Genomic DNA, 21,099 nt, shown 5'->3' with positions numbered 1-21,099 from the left:
TGACTCCCTGGTTTATTGCAAAACTCCTTTGTGTCCCGGCTCCTCCCTTTCCTCTTTGGAGCCATCCCTCAGCACTACCTGAGAGGCTGCCTCTGGAACTGAGTCCTCAGAAAGTCCACCGAATAAAATATAATTCTCAACTTTTAGGTAGTGCATTTTTTTCTATATATATCAAATATATATATATATATATTTTTTTTTAAAATAAAGGCAGGTTAAGGAGGGGGAAGGGCGCAGGAAGAGGAAGATCACCTTATATACATTTTTAACTCCCCAGTTTTTTTTTTTTTTCTTTTTTTTTTTTTTGTGGTACGCGGGCCTCTCACCGCCGTGGCCTCTCCCGTTGCGGAGCACAAGCTCCGGACGCGCAGGCTCAGCGGCCATGGCTCACAGGCCCAGCCGTTCCGCGGCATGTGGGATTTTCCCGGACCGGGGCACGAACCGGCGTCTGCTGCATCAGCAGGCGGACTCTCAACCACTGCGCCACCAGGGAAGCCCTAACGCGCCAAGGGAAGCCCTAACTCGCCAGTTTTATCAAATACTAGATCTGATCTTCTCATGGTCAGTTAGATTTCGGAAGTGGTTACATTTTATGAGGTCGAAAATGTGAAACTTAACTTCTTCCGAATTGAGTACCTACTCTGCATGTGCCTGACATTATAGTAGCTGAGTTACAGAGCGAGCCTTTGCCTTCAGGTAGCTAGAAGGACAGTGAGATGTCCTAAGTCATGCAGCTGATGTATTCTCAGCACTGTGGACATGGGCGCCCCCCTCAGTCTGGTCAAGGAAGGGAAATCAGAAGTCAGGGAGGCTGCACAGAGGAGCCTTGAATCAGATGAATTTGGGGTAGGACTTAGCTAGTCCGACAGGGAGGGGAAGGGTATTCCCCCAGCAGAGGGAAGAACACACTTAATGCCGGAGAAATGTGGCAGACTTGAGGAATGGGAAGTGGTTTGATAAGGTTAGAAACACTTGTTTCCTAATCTTTTTGACCTAATCTTTAGTTTTTAAAGAAGCATAATTGTCCTTTTTTACAGACATGTTTTGTTGATCGTGCACTTTTTTTGCAGACTACTATCCCAGGGTTCCATCTGTGGTCCTGGAATTATTGCAATGTCTCACGGTGTCTTCCTTCAGAAGAAACTTTTTTTTTTTTTCTTTCTCTTAAGAAAAGAGAAAGTAGAATTAGTGGGCATTTTACCAAAGAAAGCTAATCAACTATTTCTCCCTTGTTGAGCATGTACTTAAGAACAACTGGACTAGTGTTTTTTGGCTCTGCTTTTTCACTGAAAATATGCCCCTCTTATTTCTAGGGATTTCCCCCTGTTGAATATATACCCATTCTGAGCCAAATGGAGTGTTCTTGTTGCCTTTACTCATAAGTAAATGCAATAGGTTGGTTACAGTGGTTTAATCCCCATCTTTTGATTGTTTTGTATCATTAAAAAAACACCAATTTATTGCTTGGAGAAATGTTTTGAAATGAATTAAGTTCTCTTAATGATTGTTAAATCTGCCCTATATCTCATCCTGGGCTTTCTTCGTGATCTGTAATTTGTGTAAAACTTATTGCTTCCACACATGCTCCTTACATGACTGTTTTTGAATTTTGCAGGCGATACCAGAAATTGCAGAAGATCATGAAGCCTTGGTAAGAATTTCTGATGGGTTGATTCAGATGATATAACACTTCCTTCTTCTCTGCATAATTAAACCCTGTCCTCTGACTGATTGTGTAACTATGTGTCTAGATGTTTAGAGCAAGTGATTTATTTTTGCTTGGTTTTTGATGTTCTTTTTTCTAAATTAATTTTTTTTAATTGATTTTTTTTTTTGGCTGTGTTGGGTCTTCCTTTCTGTGCGAGGGCTTTCTCTAGTTGTGGCAAGCGGGGGCCACTCTTCATCGCGGTGTGCGGGCCTCTCACTATCGCAGCCTCTCTTGTTGCGGAGCACAGGCTCCAGACGCGCAGGCTCAGTAGTTGTGGCTCACAGGCCTAGTTGCTCCGCGGCATGTGGGATCTTCCCAGACCAGGGCTCGAACCTGTGTCCCCTGCATTGGCAGGCAGATTCTCAACCACTGTGCCACCAGGGAAGCCCCTTTTTGATGTTCTTATGAACGGGTTTTTTAAAAATTTATTTCCCTTTTCTCTTTACTTTGTGGTAGAAAGAGTATTTTATGTTTGTAACCATAAAATGATCACATCAGGATTGCTACCCTTCTCCTGGAGCAAGGCTAGGCATAATTTTATGTATTACTTAAAAAAAAAACTTTCTCTTTTGTGGCCTATGTGATGTTCAAAGTCAAAAGTCTTTGATTTTCTTCAGTGGTTTGGTAAGAAAAAGATCCGCATTAAAAAAAATATTTAGGGCTGAAGTATGGAATGAAAATTATTTACTTTCAGTGTGAGAATGTGTTCAACCACCTGTATATTTGTGAATTGCCTGATAATTATGTCTGGAAATCTCAAAACTTCTTTCTTAGAGTATTCCCTCCTCAGTGCCTTTATTATCCACTAAACAAGGTGAGTCCATAGAGGATCTAACAAACTCTCTATAATAGGTTGAACAAAGTCCCATTTTGCTAAGTTGTTAAGTGTACAGTTTCAGTTTGAGAAGGAAGACTGAACAGTATCTGAAAATGTGCACCTTATTTTTTAAGCCTTCAGAGAAAATTCTGATCAGTGTATGATAGTGGTCTCAAATCATTCACCTTCCCCTACCCCTCCCACTAGAAGAAGTATTAATTGCAGGAACTCTTCAGTTATTACATTCTAATAAAGTAGAAATATTGAGTTTTTAGGGTAAAGCTTCTTAAACCTAACTTTGATATATATTTTTAATATAGTAGAAACACTTAATGGTAATAGCAGTAGAAGCCATCTTTTATGGGAATTTACTCTGTCCTGGGCATTGTCTCAATGTTTACACTCGTTACTTCTAATTCACACTTTTATCCACCATACAAGATGAGTAAAATTAGAATTGTTTCCTTTATGAAGAAGTTAAAATGAGGTGGTGTTGGGATTCGAACTGATTTTTTCTCTAACAACCTCATACAATTTGCTAATGCAGAAGAATTTTGGGCTCTGAAGCCAAAATAGTTTCTTAAAATTTATCTGCCAGTAGTTTTAATCTTTTGGTATATAGAGGTGTTGGAAGTGTGACCAAGCGTGAATCATGATTTCCATTTATCAATCGCAGACAAAATCAATGCTCAGGGCCCTGGGAATTGCAAAGTAGCTTAATCAGACTAAGTACCATAGATAATAATTATAAACTCTAGACAAAATATTGCAAACAGAAACATCTAAAAACAAGTGTCTGAAGAAACTGTATAGCAACTGAAAACAGACAGAAAGAAGTAAGTCAATCTTTGAGAGAACAGATAAGCCCTAGATGAGATTTGTGTATTTGCAGCTTTTTGCCTGAGGAGTCCTGCTTATCCAGGTAGCATGGGGTGATAAGAACCCTCAGTCTTAGTAAGTTACTAAGAGGATATAGTTTGGGGCTGGCAGAGCAGCTAGATTATTAAGGGGAATCCATGAAAGGAAGGAGGCTCAGAGGGTATGAGACGACCCCATATCTATATATAAACTCTGCCAACTCTATCACTGATCACTGAAGTGTGAATATACGTGTGTATGGGAACCCCAAAGGGACCTGGTAAAATTAGCAACTGGAAATGGAAAGAATTGGGAAGAGATTTAAACTGTCACTCACTGAGGAGTTTGGAATCTGATTCTAGCCAAGTTAACTTCCTACTAGAACAAAAACCAATTCTTCAGAAGAACAAAGCTGAACTATGGCCTTGGCAATGTTTCATTCCCAATGTTCAGAATACAGTAAAAAATTACTAGGTATATAAGGAATAGGAAAAGATGACCTATACTTAAGAAAAGAAATAAAGCAAGTAGTAGAAGCCTGCCTTGAGATGACCCAGATGTTGGAAATAGCAGATGAAAATTTTAAAGCAATGTTTATAAATATATTAAAAGACTAAAGAAAAGCATTAGCATATTAAATTCGCAGATGGGGAGTCTCAGCAGAGAAATGGAAATAAGAAATAACCAATTGGAAATTATGAAACTGAAAAGTATAATATTTAAAATGAAAAACTCACTGTAGGAGTTGAAGATGGCAGAAGAGACAGTAACCTTGAAGATATATCAGTATAGGTTACCCAATCTGAAGACTAGATATAGTGAATAATTGACCTGTGAGATAGTAGCAGTTGATTTTAAATACATTTAATTGGGGTCCCAGAGAGAGAGGAAACAGATAATGGGGCAGAAAAATGTTTGAGGAAATAATGATAGAAATTTCCTGAAATTTGTTGAAAAACATAAATTTTGAGATCTAAGAAGCTTGTTGAACCCAAGTGGGATAGATAGAAAACTATGCCTAGAAACATCATAGTCAAACTTCTGAAATTGAAGGATAAAAAGGATACCTTGAAGGCAGCCAGAGAAAAACAACTTATTACATTAAGAAAATAAAAATAAGAATGAGAGCTGACTTCTCATTAGAAATATGGAGGCCAGAAGGCAACTTCTTAAAAGTGCTGAAAGGAAAAAAAAAAAAAACTTGTCAACCCAGAATTCTTTTCTAATAACACTATCTTGGAAATGAAGGTGAAATAAGAGTACTTTCAAATAAAGGAAAACTAAGATGGTTCATTGTTAGCAGATACACACTACAGGAAATTTGAAGGAAGTTCTTCAATTAAGAGGCGTCAGATCAAATTTGAAAAAGCAGGACCCAGCTATATGCTGTTTACAAGAGATATACTATAAATACAAAAGAACATGTAGTTTGAAAGTGGAAAAACATATACCATGTAACTGGAAATAATAATAAAACAGTTGTTTTATTAATATCAGGCACAATAAGACTTCAAGGCAACATATTATCAAAGATTAAGAGAGATAATTCACAATAAAAAATGGTTGGCTCATTAGGAAGACATAAAGTGTTAAATGTGTCTGTACCTAATATATAAGGCCTCAAAGTACATGAAGCAAAATCTGACAACTAAAGAGAAGTATAGACAAATCTGTAATCATGGTTGGAGATTTTAACACTCTTTTCTAATTTCTTTTTTAATTTCTAATCTCCCTTCAAGAAAGAATTTGCTAATCAACCCTGAGGAGTACAGTTAGCTGATAGCTTCCTGCTATAGCACGTTCAAGATCCATAACAGCTTTCAAACCGTACACGCTCTTTCTAGGCAGCCCCTAGTCAGTGAGCCTGATGAGCATGGTGCACATACCAGGGCCTCGCCATTTCTGCCCATTGTGGGACCCCTCTAACAGTCCGTATTTATACTGAGCTTCCTCTTGGGTTGGCTGGGACTGTCGGATCTACATCTGCGTCCTCTTTCCTTTCACAGGCATCGGTCTGAAGGGTATTCTTACCCAGTCTTGCTTTGTGCCTCTTTATCTTTCACAAGCACCACCTATCTTCCAATAAACCTCTTGCTCTCCTTACTCCATCTCAGCATTAACTGAGGACTAAACTGACACAAAACTGACCTATGAGGAAATAGAAAATCTGAATACCCACATCTGTTAAAGAAGTTGAATTCATTTTCAAAAGCCTTTACACAATGAAAATAGGTTACAATGGTGAATTTAATTATACATATGCAGAAGAAATACCAAATCTACACATATGGTTTCAGAAAATAGAGGTAGAGGGGAAAAGTCCTCAGTCATTTTATGAGGCCTATGAGGCAAGTATCACTCTGATACCAAAACCTGACAAAGCCAATGCAGGAAATAAAAATTAATCAACAGAGGTGCGACACTCCCCAGAAACATATGAACAAATCATATGAACAATCAAGCAATGTATAAAAAGTATTTGTGGGCCTTCCCTGGTGGCGCAGTGGTTGAGAGTCCGCCTGCCGATGCAGGGGACACGGGTTCGTGCCCCGGTCCGGGAGGATCCCACGTGCTGCGGAGCAGCTGGGCCCGTGAGCCATGGCCGCTGAGCCTGCGCGTCCGGAGCCTGTGCTCCGCAACGGGAGAGGCCACAACAGTGAGAGGCCCTGCGTACCGAAAAAAAAAAAAAAAAAAAAAAAAAGATTTGTGGCCTGTAAAGATGTAAAGATTTATCTCAAAAATAGTTTAACATCTGAAAAATCAGTCACTGTGATTTAGTATTTAGCAAAATAAAGGAGAAAACTTAAAGAGAAAAAGCATCTTTACAGATATAGAAAGTAGATAATAGATACAGAAAAAGCATTTCTTAGCGTCCAACAGTCATTCATAAAAATTCTCAGTAATCGAGGAATAGAGGGAACTTCCTCAACCTGATAAAGACTATCCGCAAAAAAAAAAAAAAGCGTTATACTTAATGTTGGAAGACTGAATCCCCACCCCTCCCAATAAAGATTGGGAATAAGGCAAATATGTAGCACTTCTATTCAACCCTGTACTATAGTTTTTAGCCATAGCAATAAGTCAAGAGAGAGATAAAAGACATAATGATCAGAGAGGAAGAAGTAAAACCAACTCTATTCGTAGAGGACATGATTGACTATGTAGAAAATCCTAGGGAATCTATAAAGAAACTGCTAGATCTCATAGCTGAATTTAGCAAAGTTTCAGGATATAACATGAGTATATAAAAGGGACATATTTTTATACCTTAATAGCAAACAACTGGAAAATGAAATTTTATAATTTCCATTTACAAAGTGTCAAAAATCATAAAATTCTTAGGAATAAATTTAACAAGAGACATCAGTATCTGTTCACTGAAAAAAAAATATATTGCTGAAAGAAATTAAAGAAGACCTAAATAAGTGGAGAATATACCATTTCATGGATTGGAAGACACAGTATACTTAAGATAGCAATTCTCTCCAAATTAGGTTCAGTGAAATACAATCTTTTAAAAAGTAATTACGAGCCAATCCTAAAAACTTAAAGGAAATGTACTGGACCTAGAAGAGCCAAAACAGTCTTGAAAAACTCATAAAAATCAGTAAAGTTGGAAGATTTCATTAACTGACTTCAAGGCTTCCTGTAAAGTTAGTTATTAACACAATATGATATTGGTGTAAGAGGATAGACAGATCCATGGAATAGAATAGAGTCCAAAATTGATCCACAGTTAAATTTTCAACAAAGGAGCCAAGAGAATATATGCTGACGTAAGTAATGCTATGATTCTAAAGGGTAAGGGAATATCTGAAGGGCAACAGAAATCCATACATTTCAGTGTATGTAAGTTTTACCAGAAACAAAATAAAATGCTAGGGAAAACTCAAAGGGCAGGGTAGAACTATATTCATTAATTCTGGCAATTAGGAATATATTCAGTATGATTTATTAATATCTTTGAAACTGGTCTTTATTTTCATCTTTTCTCTGCTTCTCTTTTGGGCATGACACCCAGTGGAGACATTTGGAAGCACTATTCTTTTATAAAATTAGCAGCATAAAATTTAAATGCTTTGAGATTGGCTGAATTTTGTTGGAAAGAAGAGGGTCTCTACTGAATTGATGAGAAATATTTATTTGAATCATTCCAGCACACATGGTGTGTTGGCTGTGACATGGCTCTCAACCAGCATGTAAAGTTTGCAGTCGGCTTAATTTGTGTCAGTCAGTGCTGCAAAATCTTTAGCTTGGCACTTTCTAAAAAAAAAATAAACCAAACAAATAAAAACGCTCCCCGCATGTGCCATGTGGCTGCTTTATATTTGTAGTCCTTTTAGCCTTGATCTTCTGCACCCAGCACTGATTTCAGAGACAGGACCCTGGCTCCTGCCTTCCCTCTTGGAGCCTGAGTCACTCCTCTAGCAGTGAAATAAGCATCTGTGTCAGGGTTCAAGAAGAGCTTTTATAGCTGCCTCATTTGAAATGAGATGATTGAGTCCGTTGATTTGGAAGGTAATAAAATTTTAGCATGGCTCTCCTTTTCTTGCAACTAAGGATTTGAAGTTGAATTTTGAAAAAATTCTCCCCATGTAAACCTAGTATGCCATCCAGCAACCAGTTATAATGAATTATATATGTCATATATATACTATATGTATAATATAGTATATATGCATATTATATATTTTATAATATATAACATAACATATAAACATAGTATATCTAATAACATTTATATCTATATATTTATAAGATACATATATATGATTATATATAACAGATGTCTAATAACATTATATCCATATAGTTATATATTTAAATATATTAAATGTTATTAGATAATATTTATATAAATATAAATTATATAACATTTATATAAAACATTAGATGGACCAAGAGAGCTCTCCTTCTCCTGGGCACCTTGGTGTGATGTGAAGAAGCTTCTCTCATTTGTCAGTCGTTCACATTAATGGGTTATCACAAAGCACAGAAAGCCCTAGCTGCACTCTCAGAAATGATGCTCCAACTCCTTAACAACCTTGGGGAGTTAAATCCTGGTCCCGAAAGCAGCTTGGAGGTTTGGAAACCAAACAATACTCTTTCCCTTTTTCTCCATCTTTTTCCCAGGTCCTTGCAGCCTGTCTGAGGAGCCTGTAGGCAGAGCTCTGGAACACTTGAGGGACAATCCCCAGATGTTACTAAGGCCGTTTGGATTATGAGTCCATTGAGCAAGGAGCGGAGTCATTTTGCCTTCAGATAATTAGACAGCATAAATACAGTTTATCTTTTGCTTTTAAAGCAGTTAATGAAGACCAGTATCATCTCTAGTCCCAGCTACAGCGAATATAAAGAAGAGTTTGATTTCAGCAGCATGTTACTCCTTTTTCACTGCCCGTTCCATTGCTTGTTCTTTTAGTGACAATACTGAGGCAGTATTTTTGCACTGTGTGGAGGTCACAAATGCCATCCTCCAATGTCTTATAGATGGGCATCTTATAGCAGTTGAGGTCTTTTAGCGTGCCAGGTGTAAATAGATGTCAGCCATTCGTTATCACTTGGTGGTTGTTTTTTCCTTTTTATAAGTAAAAAAATTGCTAATATGGTTTATCACTAATAATATAATAAAATAATAAATTAGCTAATATTGTTTACTAATAATTCTATACCTTATTATGTAATAATATTTTCACAGTAATTCTAATGCCTACATAATCTGTTAATAAATCTTACTAATTACTTTTATTTCCTGGCTCTCTTATTTTCCTGAGGTAATTTCCTGCTTGTTTTTTTTTTTTTTGCAAGCTAATGTTTGGATTTTCTTAGGACTCATTGTCTGTAGAAAGAGCCATTCTGGAATTTTTATATAACCTTTCTTGCTAGTATTTTTAATCCATTTTCCGCCTATCTTTCTACTTTTTTTTGTTTTCTTAAAATAAGCTTGAGTTTTCTGGTTTGGAATTTCCTTTTTGGGGCATGATTCTCTGACGCCACCCTGTATGATTGGGATTGCCCGCCTGTGACTCAGAAAAGCCTTAAAAAAATATTTGCTGCTTTTCTCTCTGGCTTGAAACATTTGGCTTTTCTTGCAATTTTTTTTTTTCTCTCTCCAAGGACAGAGAATTCTTACACAATGAAGACAGACATTTGAAAATCATGAGCTTTATGTACCTTTTTAAAATACCACTTTGCATAATGATAATAACTAACATTCGCATACTGCCTTCCATGTGCCATACAATGCTTAGAGGGCTCTAAGTATGGTAGCTCCTTTCATTTCCCTAGCAATCCTCTGAGTTAGGTATCACCACCACCACCAGCATCACTGTCGTCCTCATTCTTATAAAATGAGGAAACCGAGGCATACGATGTGTCCTTGTCCACTGAGAGCTGGAGGGTAGCCTCTGCTGTCTGACTCCAGAAACCAACCACGTAGCCATTTCTATCAGGCGCACCTCATCCCCTTTGATCTCCGGCAGCTTGGGATCACGGTCCTTTCCTGAGAGCCACTTCCTCTTTGGTAGGTCTCTTTTCAGCATCACAGCTTTGGAGATGGTGCAGAATTTTCCAGGTCTGTTATTGAGGCTGGGCTGAGAACACTAGGAAGAAGGGAAATTGTGAAGCTGTTTTAAAAGAAATATGAGCTTGTTTCCTATTCTATTAATTGAAAATGGTTGGGAAGATTCAATCTAGACACTTTATGAGACTTTGTAGTATAGCAATTGTGATATATAAGAGTCTACAGATTAAAAATCTGAACAACGAATTTTATTTTTAAAAAATCAAGCAGGGCTTCCCTGGTGGCGCAGTGGTTGAGAGTCCGCCTGCCGATGCAGGGGACACGGGTTCGTGCCCCGGTCTGGGAGGATCCCACATGCCGCGGAGCGGCTGGGCCCGTGAGCCATGGCCGCTGAGCCTGCGCGTCCGGAGCCTGTCCTCCGCAACGGGAGAGGCCACAACAGTGAGAGGCCCGCGTAACGCATAAAAAAAAAAAAAAAAAAAAAAAAAAAAAATCAAGCATATGAATCAGTGTGGTTGTATATAGTGTGGAGATCCTGATGGGCGTAATTCAATGTGCTTGAAGAGAAAGTACTTCTCTTGAGAGTTTTGAGTTACTATTTATTAGGGTGATAATTTACAGTAGAGGTGAGTTTCTGTAAAAGATTCTCAGTGTTGGTTTGAAAGCCCTAGAAATCAGGGTATTGTCTGATAAGGGTCACGGGTGGAGCTTGTTTAGAAGGCCGTTCTTTTACTTGAGCTTGCCTGATCTCTGCTTAGACTTCTAACCCACTCATGAGACCCTTCCTACAGCCTTTTGAATCACAGCAAGTCTATGGTCAGCAAACAGTTATTATCTATAATATTCTAGAAAGGTATTATATAAAGCCTATTAACTAAAGATAAAATGCTGGCCAGTGTAATATAGAAATGAATATGTTTACTTACATATATATTTGTATCTATGTGTGTGTGTGTAAATGCACTCACCCAAACACACACGCAAATATAGACCACAAGAATCCTTTGCAAAATGCTAATACTGTTAATAGAATTATTTATAATCTTCCCTGTTGGATACCCAGAGATAATAAAAGAAGCATATTGCCCTCTTCCTAATTTTTGTTCGCTGGGAAGCTTTTTTAAGCTATCATTTACTGAATTCTTGTATGTTACACACTTTATTAAGTGCTCTACAAGCAGCCCTGAGATGAAATAGATTTCACTATCCAGTTTTTCGGCAGAGAAGACAGAGGCTCAGGGAGATTAGGGACCTGCCCAGTACAACACAGCTCACCTGAATGAGAGTGTGAGCCCAGGTGTGTCCCACGGAGGCCCTGGCTCCCCTCTGTGAAGCCACCTGCCTCCTGCCTATTGACTCATGTTTGCAAGGACATTGCCTGTGGCCCAGCTGCTTATCCCAGCGATCTCTTACAGTTCTGCTTGTATTCAGCTTTCTAAAGCTTTCTCACTTCTGTCTTCCCTTGTATTTAGCTCTTGGGCCTATCACCCTTATACGATCTTGTGTTTTCCAGCTTTGGAGACATGCTGTCCTTCACTCTGACGGCCTTTGTGGAGCTGATGGACCACGGAATAGTGTCCTGGGATACGTTTTCGGTGGCATTCATTAAGAAGGTAATTCAGATTATGCTTCCCAAGGTCAAATCACTTCCTTCTTTTACAGATATTTTTCTCTGATTTGAGCATATTTTAGAATGGTTTGTTTTAGTTCTTTGTGTTAAAGTGTGAGTGTGGTTTTTGATAGTATTATGTACGTGGGGGTCAGGGCACCTAAATTCTATATGAAAAATGATGTTTTCTCCCCACTGGGATCATAAGGGATTGTATAATACATGAGAACCCATAGTCAAGGAAAATCAAGGTGACATGTTAAAATCAGAGAAGCGTCTGCTGAGCCGCTCTTCTGGACTCTGCTGTTCTCAAGATCTAAGTAGAGTTCCTTCTGTCCTTCCCAATCCTTCTCCCCTTAACCAGGTGTTCAGGAAAAGGGAAAGAGGCAAAATATACTGATTATTATATGACTGGGTCTGAAGTAGGAATGTAAGAGAAGAAGGTGTGCTTGGATCCATGCCTCTTAGGCCGAGTAAGCCTGCTTACTGGTAATCTTGGTGCAATAAATGTGTCTGAGATCAACTAATTCGCTTGGTTCCTACTTTCCTTAAGAGGAAACTAACGAAGGTACAGGCAAAGGTGGACCTGGTTTGGGGAGAGAGGGCAGAAGAGGCCCCTATCATTCCCAGCAGTTGAATAGTAATAAAGACGTATCTGCAAATTTACAATTCTCTTTCCAGTGTTCTAACAAAAAGTGAATAGCCCTGACTTTATAACTATTAAATGTAGTATTAAATTAAGAGCCATTATTATTTATTAATTTGTTAACTTATTTTTCCTCTCTTTGTATTTGTGAAATGGCTTATAAATGTATTGGCATCTTTCTTCCTGCTGTTTTTGGAAATGAAGAGTTGTTTGGAATTCATACATTTATCTTATCTAGATTCCTGGGAAGGGTTGTCTAAAATAAAGAATTTCAGAGAGTCTGTGCAAAAGCTGGAAAATCAAAGCAAAATCCAGTATGAGTCACTTGAGTTTTTAAAGACTTTTATTTTGAAATCATGGTAGAGTTATAGAAAATTTGCAAAAAAATAGTACAGAATGTTCCATATACGCTTCAACCAGTTTCCCTAAACATTTTGCATAATAATAGTATCATTATCAAAACTAGGAAATTAACAGTGGTGTAATACTGTTACCATTATTTGATTTCAGCAGTTTTTCTACCAATTTCCTTTCTCTGGTTAAGGACCAGATCCAGGATCCAAGACTGCATTTAGTTGGCGTGTCTCCCAATGTGACATTTCCTCAGTTTTTCCCTGTCTTTCATGACTTTGACAATTTTGAAGAATACTGGTCAGTTATTTTGTAGAATGTCCCTCAGTCTGGGTTTTTTGATATTTCCCTCATGGTTAAATTAAGGTTATGCATTTTCGGCAAGAATATTAGAGAAGTAATGTTGTGCCCTTTTCAGAGCATCACATTGGGGTATGAGATGTTAATATGCTTATTAATGGTGATGTTGACCTTGATTATGTGGATAAGGTGGTATCTTGTGGGTCTCCCCACTGTGAAGTTATCTTTTTTCTTTTTGAAGTTAGTCAGTACCTGGAGGGAGACACTGCCTTGAATTGAAGAGCATAGAAGAGCTCCTAGTCTGTTCATTGAGGGTGTTGGGAGCAGAAGCCCCACAGATTGAACGCCTTCATGATGTTGCCTATTTTTTCCAGAGGAGGGCCGATTGGGAACCCAGGGCCTTCTTGACGCACCTCTGAATCCCTTTTTCCTACGAGGGAAGCAAGTAATGGGAACCACATAGAAAACATACAAAGAAGGATGAAGCCTCTTTTTGCCTATATTTGTCAGTGGTATGAATTGCTCAAAAAAGGAGAAATGACTGTAGAAGAGAAAGCCAAGGAAATCCTGATGTGTTAGGAAGTACTTTCCTTTGGTGGTGACAGGAAATGCAAGCATTAGATTATGAATGCAGAGAAAAAATTGCTGTATTTTTTCTTTCCAAGATAAAAGTTCTAGAGAAATGGAATATTATTCAGCCGTAAAAAGAATGAAATATTGCCATTTGTAGCAACATGGATGGACCTAGAGATTATCATACTAAGTGAAGTAAATCAGACAAAGACAAATATTATATGATATCACTTATATGTGGGATCTAAAAAATAGTGCAAATGAACTTATTTACAAAACAGACTAACAGACATGGAAAACAAACTTATGGTTACCAAAGGGTAAAGGGGAGAGGGATAAATTAGGAGTATGGAATTAACAGATACACACTACTATATATAAAATAGATAAACAACAAGGACCTACAGTAGAGCACAGGGAACTATATTCAATATCTTGTAATAACCTATAATGGAAGAGAAGCTGAAAAAGAATATATATATGTGTGTGTGTGTGTATATACACACACACACACACACACACATACATGTATATATGTACACACACATATATAAAACTGAATCACTTTGCTGTACTGACACTAACAGAATATTGTAAATCAACTGGACTTCAATTTAAAATAAAAGTTCTAGGGGAAGTAAGTTCAAATCTAAAAATACTGGGTTTTGCAGATTTTTCATACTTAACAGAATTTTTCAATTCATTCTGAATTTATGGCAGGCCTTTCTTTCCTACATCCAAATTGCTTTGCTTTTCTGATATTAGAGCCTCTTTTGCTATAAAAACAGTGCTGTTCTGAATGTGAATTCCTTGAAGTTATGTTATGCTTTCACCCACATTATCTCTTTTGATCCCCACAGCAATCCTTTGCGGAACAGAGCAGTTAGTCTTGCTACTCCTGGTCAGGAGATGAGGACACAGTGGCTTGGGGAGATTGAGTGAGGTTATAGAGAGCGGGGTGTCATTGGTCCCCCGGGTCAGGGCTCCCTCCCCCATCATCATGCACCTGTGTTTTAAGCGATGGAAAGAACAGCTCCTGAAGAATAGTCTTGTTGAAGCAGCGTTACCTGTTGTTCAGCCCTCCCTGACCTCACTGGTACAGAGTTAACTGATTTCTTCTGCTCTCCATTCTCCTTGGATCTTGTATATGCCACTATCCCAGCACTTACCACATTTCTGAGGACTTCTTGTTCTTTTGACTGGCTCTCCCAAGAGACCATGAGTCCTTGGAGGGTGGAACCGTGGCTTTCTTCCTGTCTCTATCCTTAGAACCTGGCATCGAGTAAGACCTTAATACGTTTCTGTGAAATGAATGAGTGAAATTTGCTCTGGAAACATTTTTTTAAACCCTAAAACTTGAAGAAAAAAAAAGAATACTGTGCCACTGTATTTAAATATATTTCAATTAAAACTTCAGTTATGAATATAAAGGAATTACAAAGCTGTCTTTCTTTAAATGATGTGAGATGTGGTTAAGAGAGAATGACAATAATCTAGTTTCCTAACTGCTTATGAAAACAGTTTTCATTCACTGAAATTAAATAAAAATCATATTAGATCTAAGGAAGCAAAGACTAGCAGTCTTGGCAGTTTAAGTTAAAAATTAAATATTTTTCAAAAGGCAGCACCTTTAATGTATGCTATCCTCATTCCTAGTCATTCTGTTTCCTTTGCATTGCTACTTAAATCTCAACTCCTTATGTGAATTAAAAAAAAATGGTCATCAGAAAATGACTTTATAATTGATAGTTTTTGTAAGGTTAACTTTTTTATTCATTAGCTGGATCAAATTCAGCACTTTGACAACCCAGGAATTGTGTACAGGCGACTGTCTTTTAAATGGAGCTTTATCTAGACAAAAATCAACTAGGAAATGCACTGACAAAAGATGCTTATCTCTGTGGTCCAGACTTGGCTTCCTATTAATGCCAAATTCATACAACTTTGGAGCAATATTTTTCCCCTGCCAGCCTTGGTCTCCTTCTCTACTATCTATTTTGTTATGTGTGAATCTAGATTCTAGTTTACAACCTTTTTCTGTAATAAATAATATCATTTCATAAACACTTTGAAACTTGGAATCCCTTGATGCCAGTATATAACGTTGTTGCTTTTTAAAGACTTGGCATCTTAGGGAGAGGGTCAGAAGGCATGGAGAGGAAAGAAATGGAAAAAAAAAAAACCAAAACCTAGAACTTTCTGTGCTACCAGTTGGTTTTCCCCTAGCCAAGTATAATATCAGTGATTTTTCTTGGAAGGAAAGTTTTATACAAATGCTCTTGAAACCTTAGCTCTGCAGGAGGGCCTGGTTCACCCTGCAGTACTTTCAGTGCCTGAATAAACATCCAGCCAGTTTCAGCTTAGAGACCCAATAATTTTTGCCTCTCAAAAACTTGAGAGATTTATGGGCCTCTGCCCAGATAATTTAAAATATGGGAGTGGAGCTCCATGCTCTCCATGGATCTTTTCAGTTTTGATAACTTAGGATAATTTTAAGATCTCAATCTAAGTGATTCAAAGAAGTGTTTATGTAATTTTAATAATTTGTATCATTGATTCATGTGATGACCCTTAGCTTCTAAAATGTCACCCAAATAGTCCTATGTTCTATTTCGGTAGCACTTTTAAATGAGTGGAAGCACGTGGAGGTAATATATATAATTACTTTTAGTTCCTCCTACCTCTTTTTCCCTTTGATACAGACCTACTTTCAAGAAGCTGTCCTTCGATTGATTTAAGCCGGCTCACCTGTGTTGACCAAAAGTACAGAAATGGAGCTGGGAAAAATTTAAAGGCAAAGGAAGTCATTAGTGACTTTTGGGAAGACAAGGGGATTTAAAATTTAACCAGACAATCTTTAACCTTCTGTAGCTATACTACGATCTGTAGTTTTTAAACTAGACATAGAAAATAACATTTATACAGTCACAGATTCGTCCATGCACCAATAAGGAGCCTGTCTACAGTTATCATGTTTGCTCAATCGGCCCTGATGCCTTGGTTATCAGTACTCATTAGTTGACCATATTGGGTCATTTAGATGTCTAGTTAAAACTATTGACAAAATAAGGCAAAAGATAGAAGTTAGTTTCAAAAAACGACTAGTATCTCCTACAGAATTGTGCATAGGACTCTAATGAGTTGTGTGCCTGCTCTCTGCCAGCTTAGTGTGTTACACAAAATGTTGTACCCTGCTTCAGGCTTGCTGAAGAGATGGGATCTATGTGTCAAGGAAGAGCTGAAGTGATGGAAAAGATTAACTTTAAACAATACCTTGAGGAAGGTAATGGATTAGTTTCATGAGAGAGAAATATATAAAAATGGCAAATGGAAATGGAATATATATGTGGGGCACAATGTCTGAATGAAAGCAAAGGCCATAGCCTGTTTTACCATCATTGTATAAGCCTGTTAGGAGCAGGTGAGAGTTAATAATTTGCAGAGAACTTTAAAACCCATTATAAGAAAGTGTGCTTCATACCAGGAAAACATTGAGAGTTTTGATTGAGTATTTCAAGAAAGGAAATACTGTCACAGGATATTTATGGAAGTAAAGGGTAAATTTGTATTAGAGGGAAATCTTGAATATAGAGGAAACTGAAGGAGATGCTGTCTTAGTAACGCAGGAACGAGTTGGACCATGGGCCAGTGTTGTGTATATACAACTGAACATGTATCATAGGGGAGACATTGCAAATGTGCCCACGGAAATAGAAAGTAGGGAACTAAGACTATTAATCACTAATGATTATGGCAAACTTCGAGAAAGGTGATACTTGAGAAGGCAGGAATAAGAAGTCAATGAGATTGATTTTTAGCCCATTTAATTTTAGGCTTTGTTGGAATGTCTAAGTGGAGGTATACTTTTGGATGCCAAGAATAAGCACGTAACATACTTCATAGTAAATGACTTTTTGTGTGTGTGTGGTATGCGGGCCTCTCACCGCTGTGGCCTCTCCCGCTGCGGAGCACAGGCTCTGGACGCGCAGGCCCATCGGCCATGGCCCACGGGCCCAGCCGCTCTGCGGCACGCGGGATCCTCCCGGACCGGGGCACAAACCCGCGTCCCCTGCATTGGCAGGCGGACTCTCAACCACTGCGCCACCAGGGAAGCCCGTAAATGACTTTTTAATCTGTCTGTGCTAGATTATAAAGTCCTTGAATTTAAAAATCATGTGTGTTTGCTCATCTCTTGATTTCCAGATCCTAGGTCAGTGCAAGTCTGTTTCATAGCATATGGTCAATACATATTACTTGAATGAATGCAAAGAAGGGATGAAGGCTAGAGGGTGGGAGAGGGAGGTTGACCATCAGCTTTCAGCTGGAGGATTCTCCATGGAGTCTTAAAGGTACATCCAAATTTACTAAATGGAGACAAGAAAAGGAGCATGGAAGGAGAATAGAATTAGTGCAGAGAAATAAGAGTTATTGTCAATGCACTTCTTTGTGAGTTCTTCAGTTTTCTACTAAGTGCCAAGAATTATACTGGGACAATGAAAAATGGTTGGGGTGGTGCTGGTGGGGAAGTCAAAGAATTTATATTCTATTTAGAAGAGATCTAAGTTAGGTGTTAAACCATGAGCACGGTATGAGGGTCATTGGATTTGGGGGAGAGAAAGTTGGCCTTAGAGAAGGAAAGGTGGCATGATAGATATCATAGGGGAGCTGACCCATCTATGAGGATTAAGGCGAGGGCTTGGCAGGGACAGTAAACACATTAGAGAAGTTTACTAGCTGTGAAAGGAGCTAAAGCAGTCTTTTGAGAATCTTAAAGTTCTCATACTCTTCCTGTAGTCTGTATTATAAAATAATAGCTTTTTGGAATATAAATCATAATGTTACTTTACTTCTTTATGTCATTTATTTTTCACCCCCCTGAGATCCAGGTGTATCTGGAGGCACAAAGGGTGTTGATATCTGTACCCCTCACCCCTACTTTCACTGGGGAGTCATTGGGCTAAAAACAGTTGAGCTGGTAACTGTCAGTTGTCGTGGTCCTTTTGCATTTTATCTTGTACAGTGATGGAGAGAGGATGAGAAGGGGACAGTGAGACAGCAGAAAGGGAGAAATTAGTTTTGATGGGGGGGGGAGAAGTAAGTGTCAATTTGTCATGGAACCAAATTATTTAGCTTTTAAGAAAGCAGTCATTATGATGATATAATAACAGCGTTTTAGTGTGAGTTGTCAACAGACAGTAAGAACTTTTAATGAGGCCTCTAAAATAAAACCTTCATGGTACCCATGTGTTTGGGTTACTGTGATCCATTATTCTAATGCTTATTTTACTTCCCTCTTACATTGTGATTTATTATGCTTGAGGCTTTAGTGATTAATTCCTTAGGGAATGTATTTTAGAGCTTAAACGACTATTTTAACTTTTAACGCTTCTAATTTAAATGTTTTCCTGTTTGCTAAATTTGAGAGAGATGAGAAGAATTTATTTTAACCATAAGAAATTGGAAGAATGGGGAAAAGAGTGTTTCATTGAGTGTTCCGTTGAATAAAAAAGAGAATAGCCAGTGAGTGAAAAGTTGCCAGTTGCATTGTGTTGACAAGTGTGATTTGTGTGAGTCCCTCAAGAATGTAACAGGAGCATAATAAGAACATAAAAGCCACAGATCGTGTGGGTGAAGGAGTAGCATGGAAGTGGAAGGGAATGGCTATTAGTATATGTTGAAATTACTGTCTCAAAGAAACACAAGAGTTCTTATGTGTTGAAATTGTCTGCCCCTGAAAGCTGAAGCTCAGAAGAATCATTCCAGAAACACCAGACAGAATAATTCATTGAAGCTGTTTCCTTTTTAAGATTGCTTATTACTGAGCTAGAGAAATAGGATATAAATAGTGGTCTGTAATAAGCTGGTGGACAATCATTGTTGACTCCATGCATTTCTGACTATTCTTCTGAAATAGTACTATTCCAAGTACTTTTCGTCCTCGGTGTCTGGTGTTTCTTAAATGAGCTCCCGATTTACTTGATTTGCTCCCTTCTCTACTTCTTTGCTCTGCTTACCATGAGTTGTGTCCCGCTTGGGTTTTCAGATAGCAAGTTTTGTCAACAAGTCAGCCATAGACGTCTCCATCCTGCAGCGGTCCTTGGCCATTCTGGAGTCCATGGTGCTCAACGGCCATGACCTCTACCAGAAGGTGGCACAAGAGATCACTATTGGCCAACTCATTCCCCATCTTCAAGGGTAAGCAAGATTGACTCCACCACAGTGGGAAGGGAAAATGCTTCAGGTGGACAGCCACCATAACCCCCTGGGAAAGGTTTCATATTGGTTTGACTAATACACAGAAAAAGAATCTTGATTTGGTATGTAATCAAACCACGTCCCATGCTTGTCCCCCATCACACTGACATAGCACAGTTATGCTCAGAAGTGCTCCCCTTGGCTGCTTTTGTCACTGGTCTGCCCCCAGTGCCTTGGTAGGCACTCACTTCTGATCAATGTTGGTAGATATCGGTAGAGTTTTACTTTTAATAAGACACAATAGGACAATTTGTTCTCTTAAGTTCTCAACAGAGTCTTTATCCTTAATCATATAAAATAGTGCTTTCTGTGATATAATGAGAAGTTTCATACTTTATTAGGAATTTTTAAAGCCAGGCTTCTTTCTTAGGCTCCAGGTGATTACAATGACCTTTGATTGCTGTATTCTATAATATACGAATTTTTTAAGAGGCTTGAGCTATGAGACAGCTGCCCTAGCAGACTTCGGTCTTTGGGGATATCTCCTTCTCTCTATGCTTAGGTAACTAGTAAGGTTGCCTCTGATGATACAAGCCTGAGAAGGAATCCCTTGTACGATGCCACTTTATCAATTAAAGTATTTGGATTGCAGGTGGCAAGAAGCATCCTGGGCTAGGACAGGGAGTTTATTGAAAGGATACTGGCGCACTTTATAGAACCGAGGAATGACTTAAGTAGCTAAGCCTTGGGAAGGACAGAAACTATGGCCTCCTTGGAGTCCTCACAACAGGCCTTTTCTCTAGCGTACTGGCTGGCAGTCATGTGACTTGGCTCCCAGTAACTGCTGCCCCTGGTCTCTCAGGTCACATTGGCAAATTTTCAAGAAGAAACCTGATTGGCCTGTTTGGGTTGGGGGTGTAGGATGGGGATGCGAGGGAGTATTCAGTAGTTCTCAATCTACCGAAAATGTTGACTGTGTTTATAATATAAACTACCAAAGTGCATTAGAGGTTTCCTTCATATGGAGGGGGTATGGTGACTAGAATGTAAAATGTTAAGTAACACAGTTTATGGATTGTGGCCTCAGGGAAAATTAACATATGCTCTAAAATGATGATTTTGTGTGAAATCTCTCTGGAAATAATACCAGTTGCACATGTCCCTGAATGTGAATTGTATCAACTTAAAAGTCTGTGTCTTTTCTCTGAATCTCGAGGGCATCACCGTGCGTTTATAGAGTGCTTCGCCAAGTGGAGAGTTGCTCATTTGCCAAGTGCTGCACTAAAGATTTTATATGCAATACCTCATTTTATCCTAAAGGCAGCTCCTTGAAATAGGAGTGTTTTTACCCAGTGTTACAGATGAGGAAACTGTGTAGGGACACCCTGTGAACTTGTCCAAGGCCACCCAGCCGGGCTGTGGGGCACTGGGCTTAGAATTTCATCCTGCCAAAGGCTGTGTTCTAAGCTCTGCCTCTTCCTAAATTATCTCTAAATATAGCCTATAGGCCTCTGGTCCT

At 38.6% G+C, this 21,099-nt stretch overlaps 1 protein-coding gene across 4 annotated transcripts in view; it reads left to right on the top strand.

Annotated features, from left to right (window-relative positions):
* ELMO1 (engulfment and cell motility 1) overlaps window positions 1-21,099 on the top strand; it is a 457,219-nt gene that overhangs the window by 78,397 nt on the left and 357,723 nt on the right. For 2 of the 4 annotated variants that reach the window (XM_065884097.1, XM_065884095.1), the window contains exons 6-8: window positions 1,616-1,651; window positions 11,420-11,519; window positions 19,429-19,580. In XM_065884097.1, coding sequence (XP_065740169.1) covers window positions 1,616-1,651; window positions 11,420-11,519; window positions 19,429-19,580 — 288 coding nt within the window. The remainder of the gene's footprint in view (window positions 1-1,615; window positions 1,652-11,419; window positions 11,520-19,428; window positions 19,581-21,099) is intronic. The other 2 variants (XM_065884098.1, XM_065884096.1) reach the window with 1 other exon arrangement.

The sequence above is a fragment of the Phocoena phocoena genome, chromosome 9 (genome assembly GCF_963924675.1).
Source record: "Phocoena phocoena chromosome 9, mPhoPho1.1, whole genome shotgun sequence".
Classification (NCBI taxonomy): Eukaryota; Metazoa; Chordata; class Mammalia; order Artiodactyla; family Phocoenidae; genus Phocoena; species Phocoena phocoena.
The sequence above is the reverse complement of the archived record's forward strand: the minus strand, read 5'-3'. Positions and strand labels throughout refer to the sequence as shown.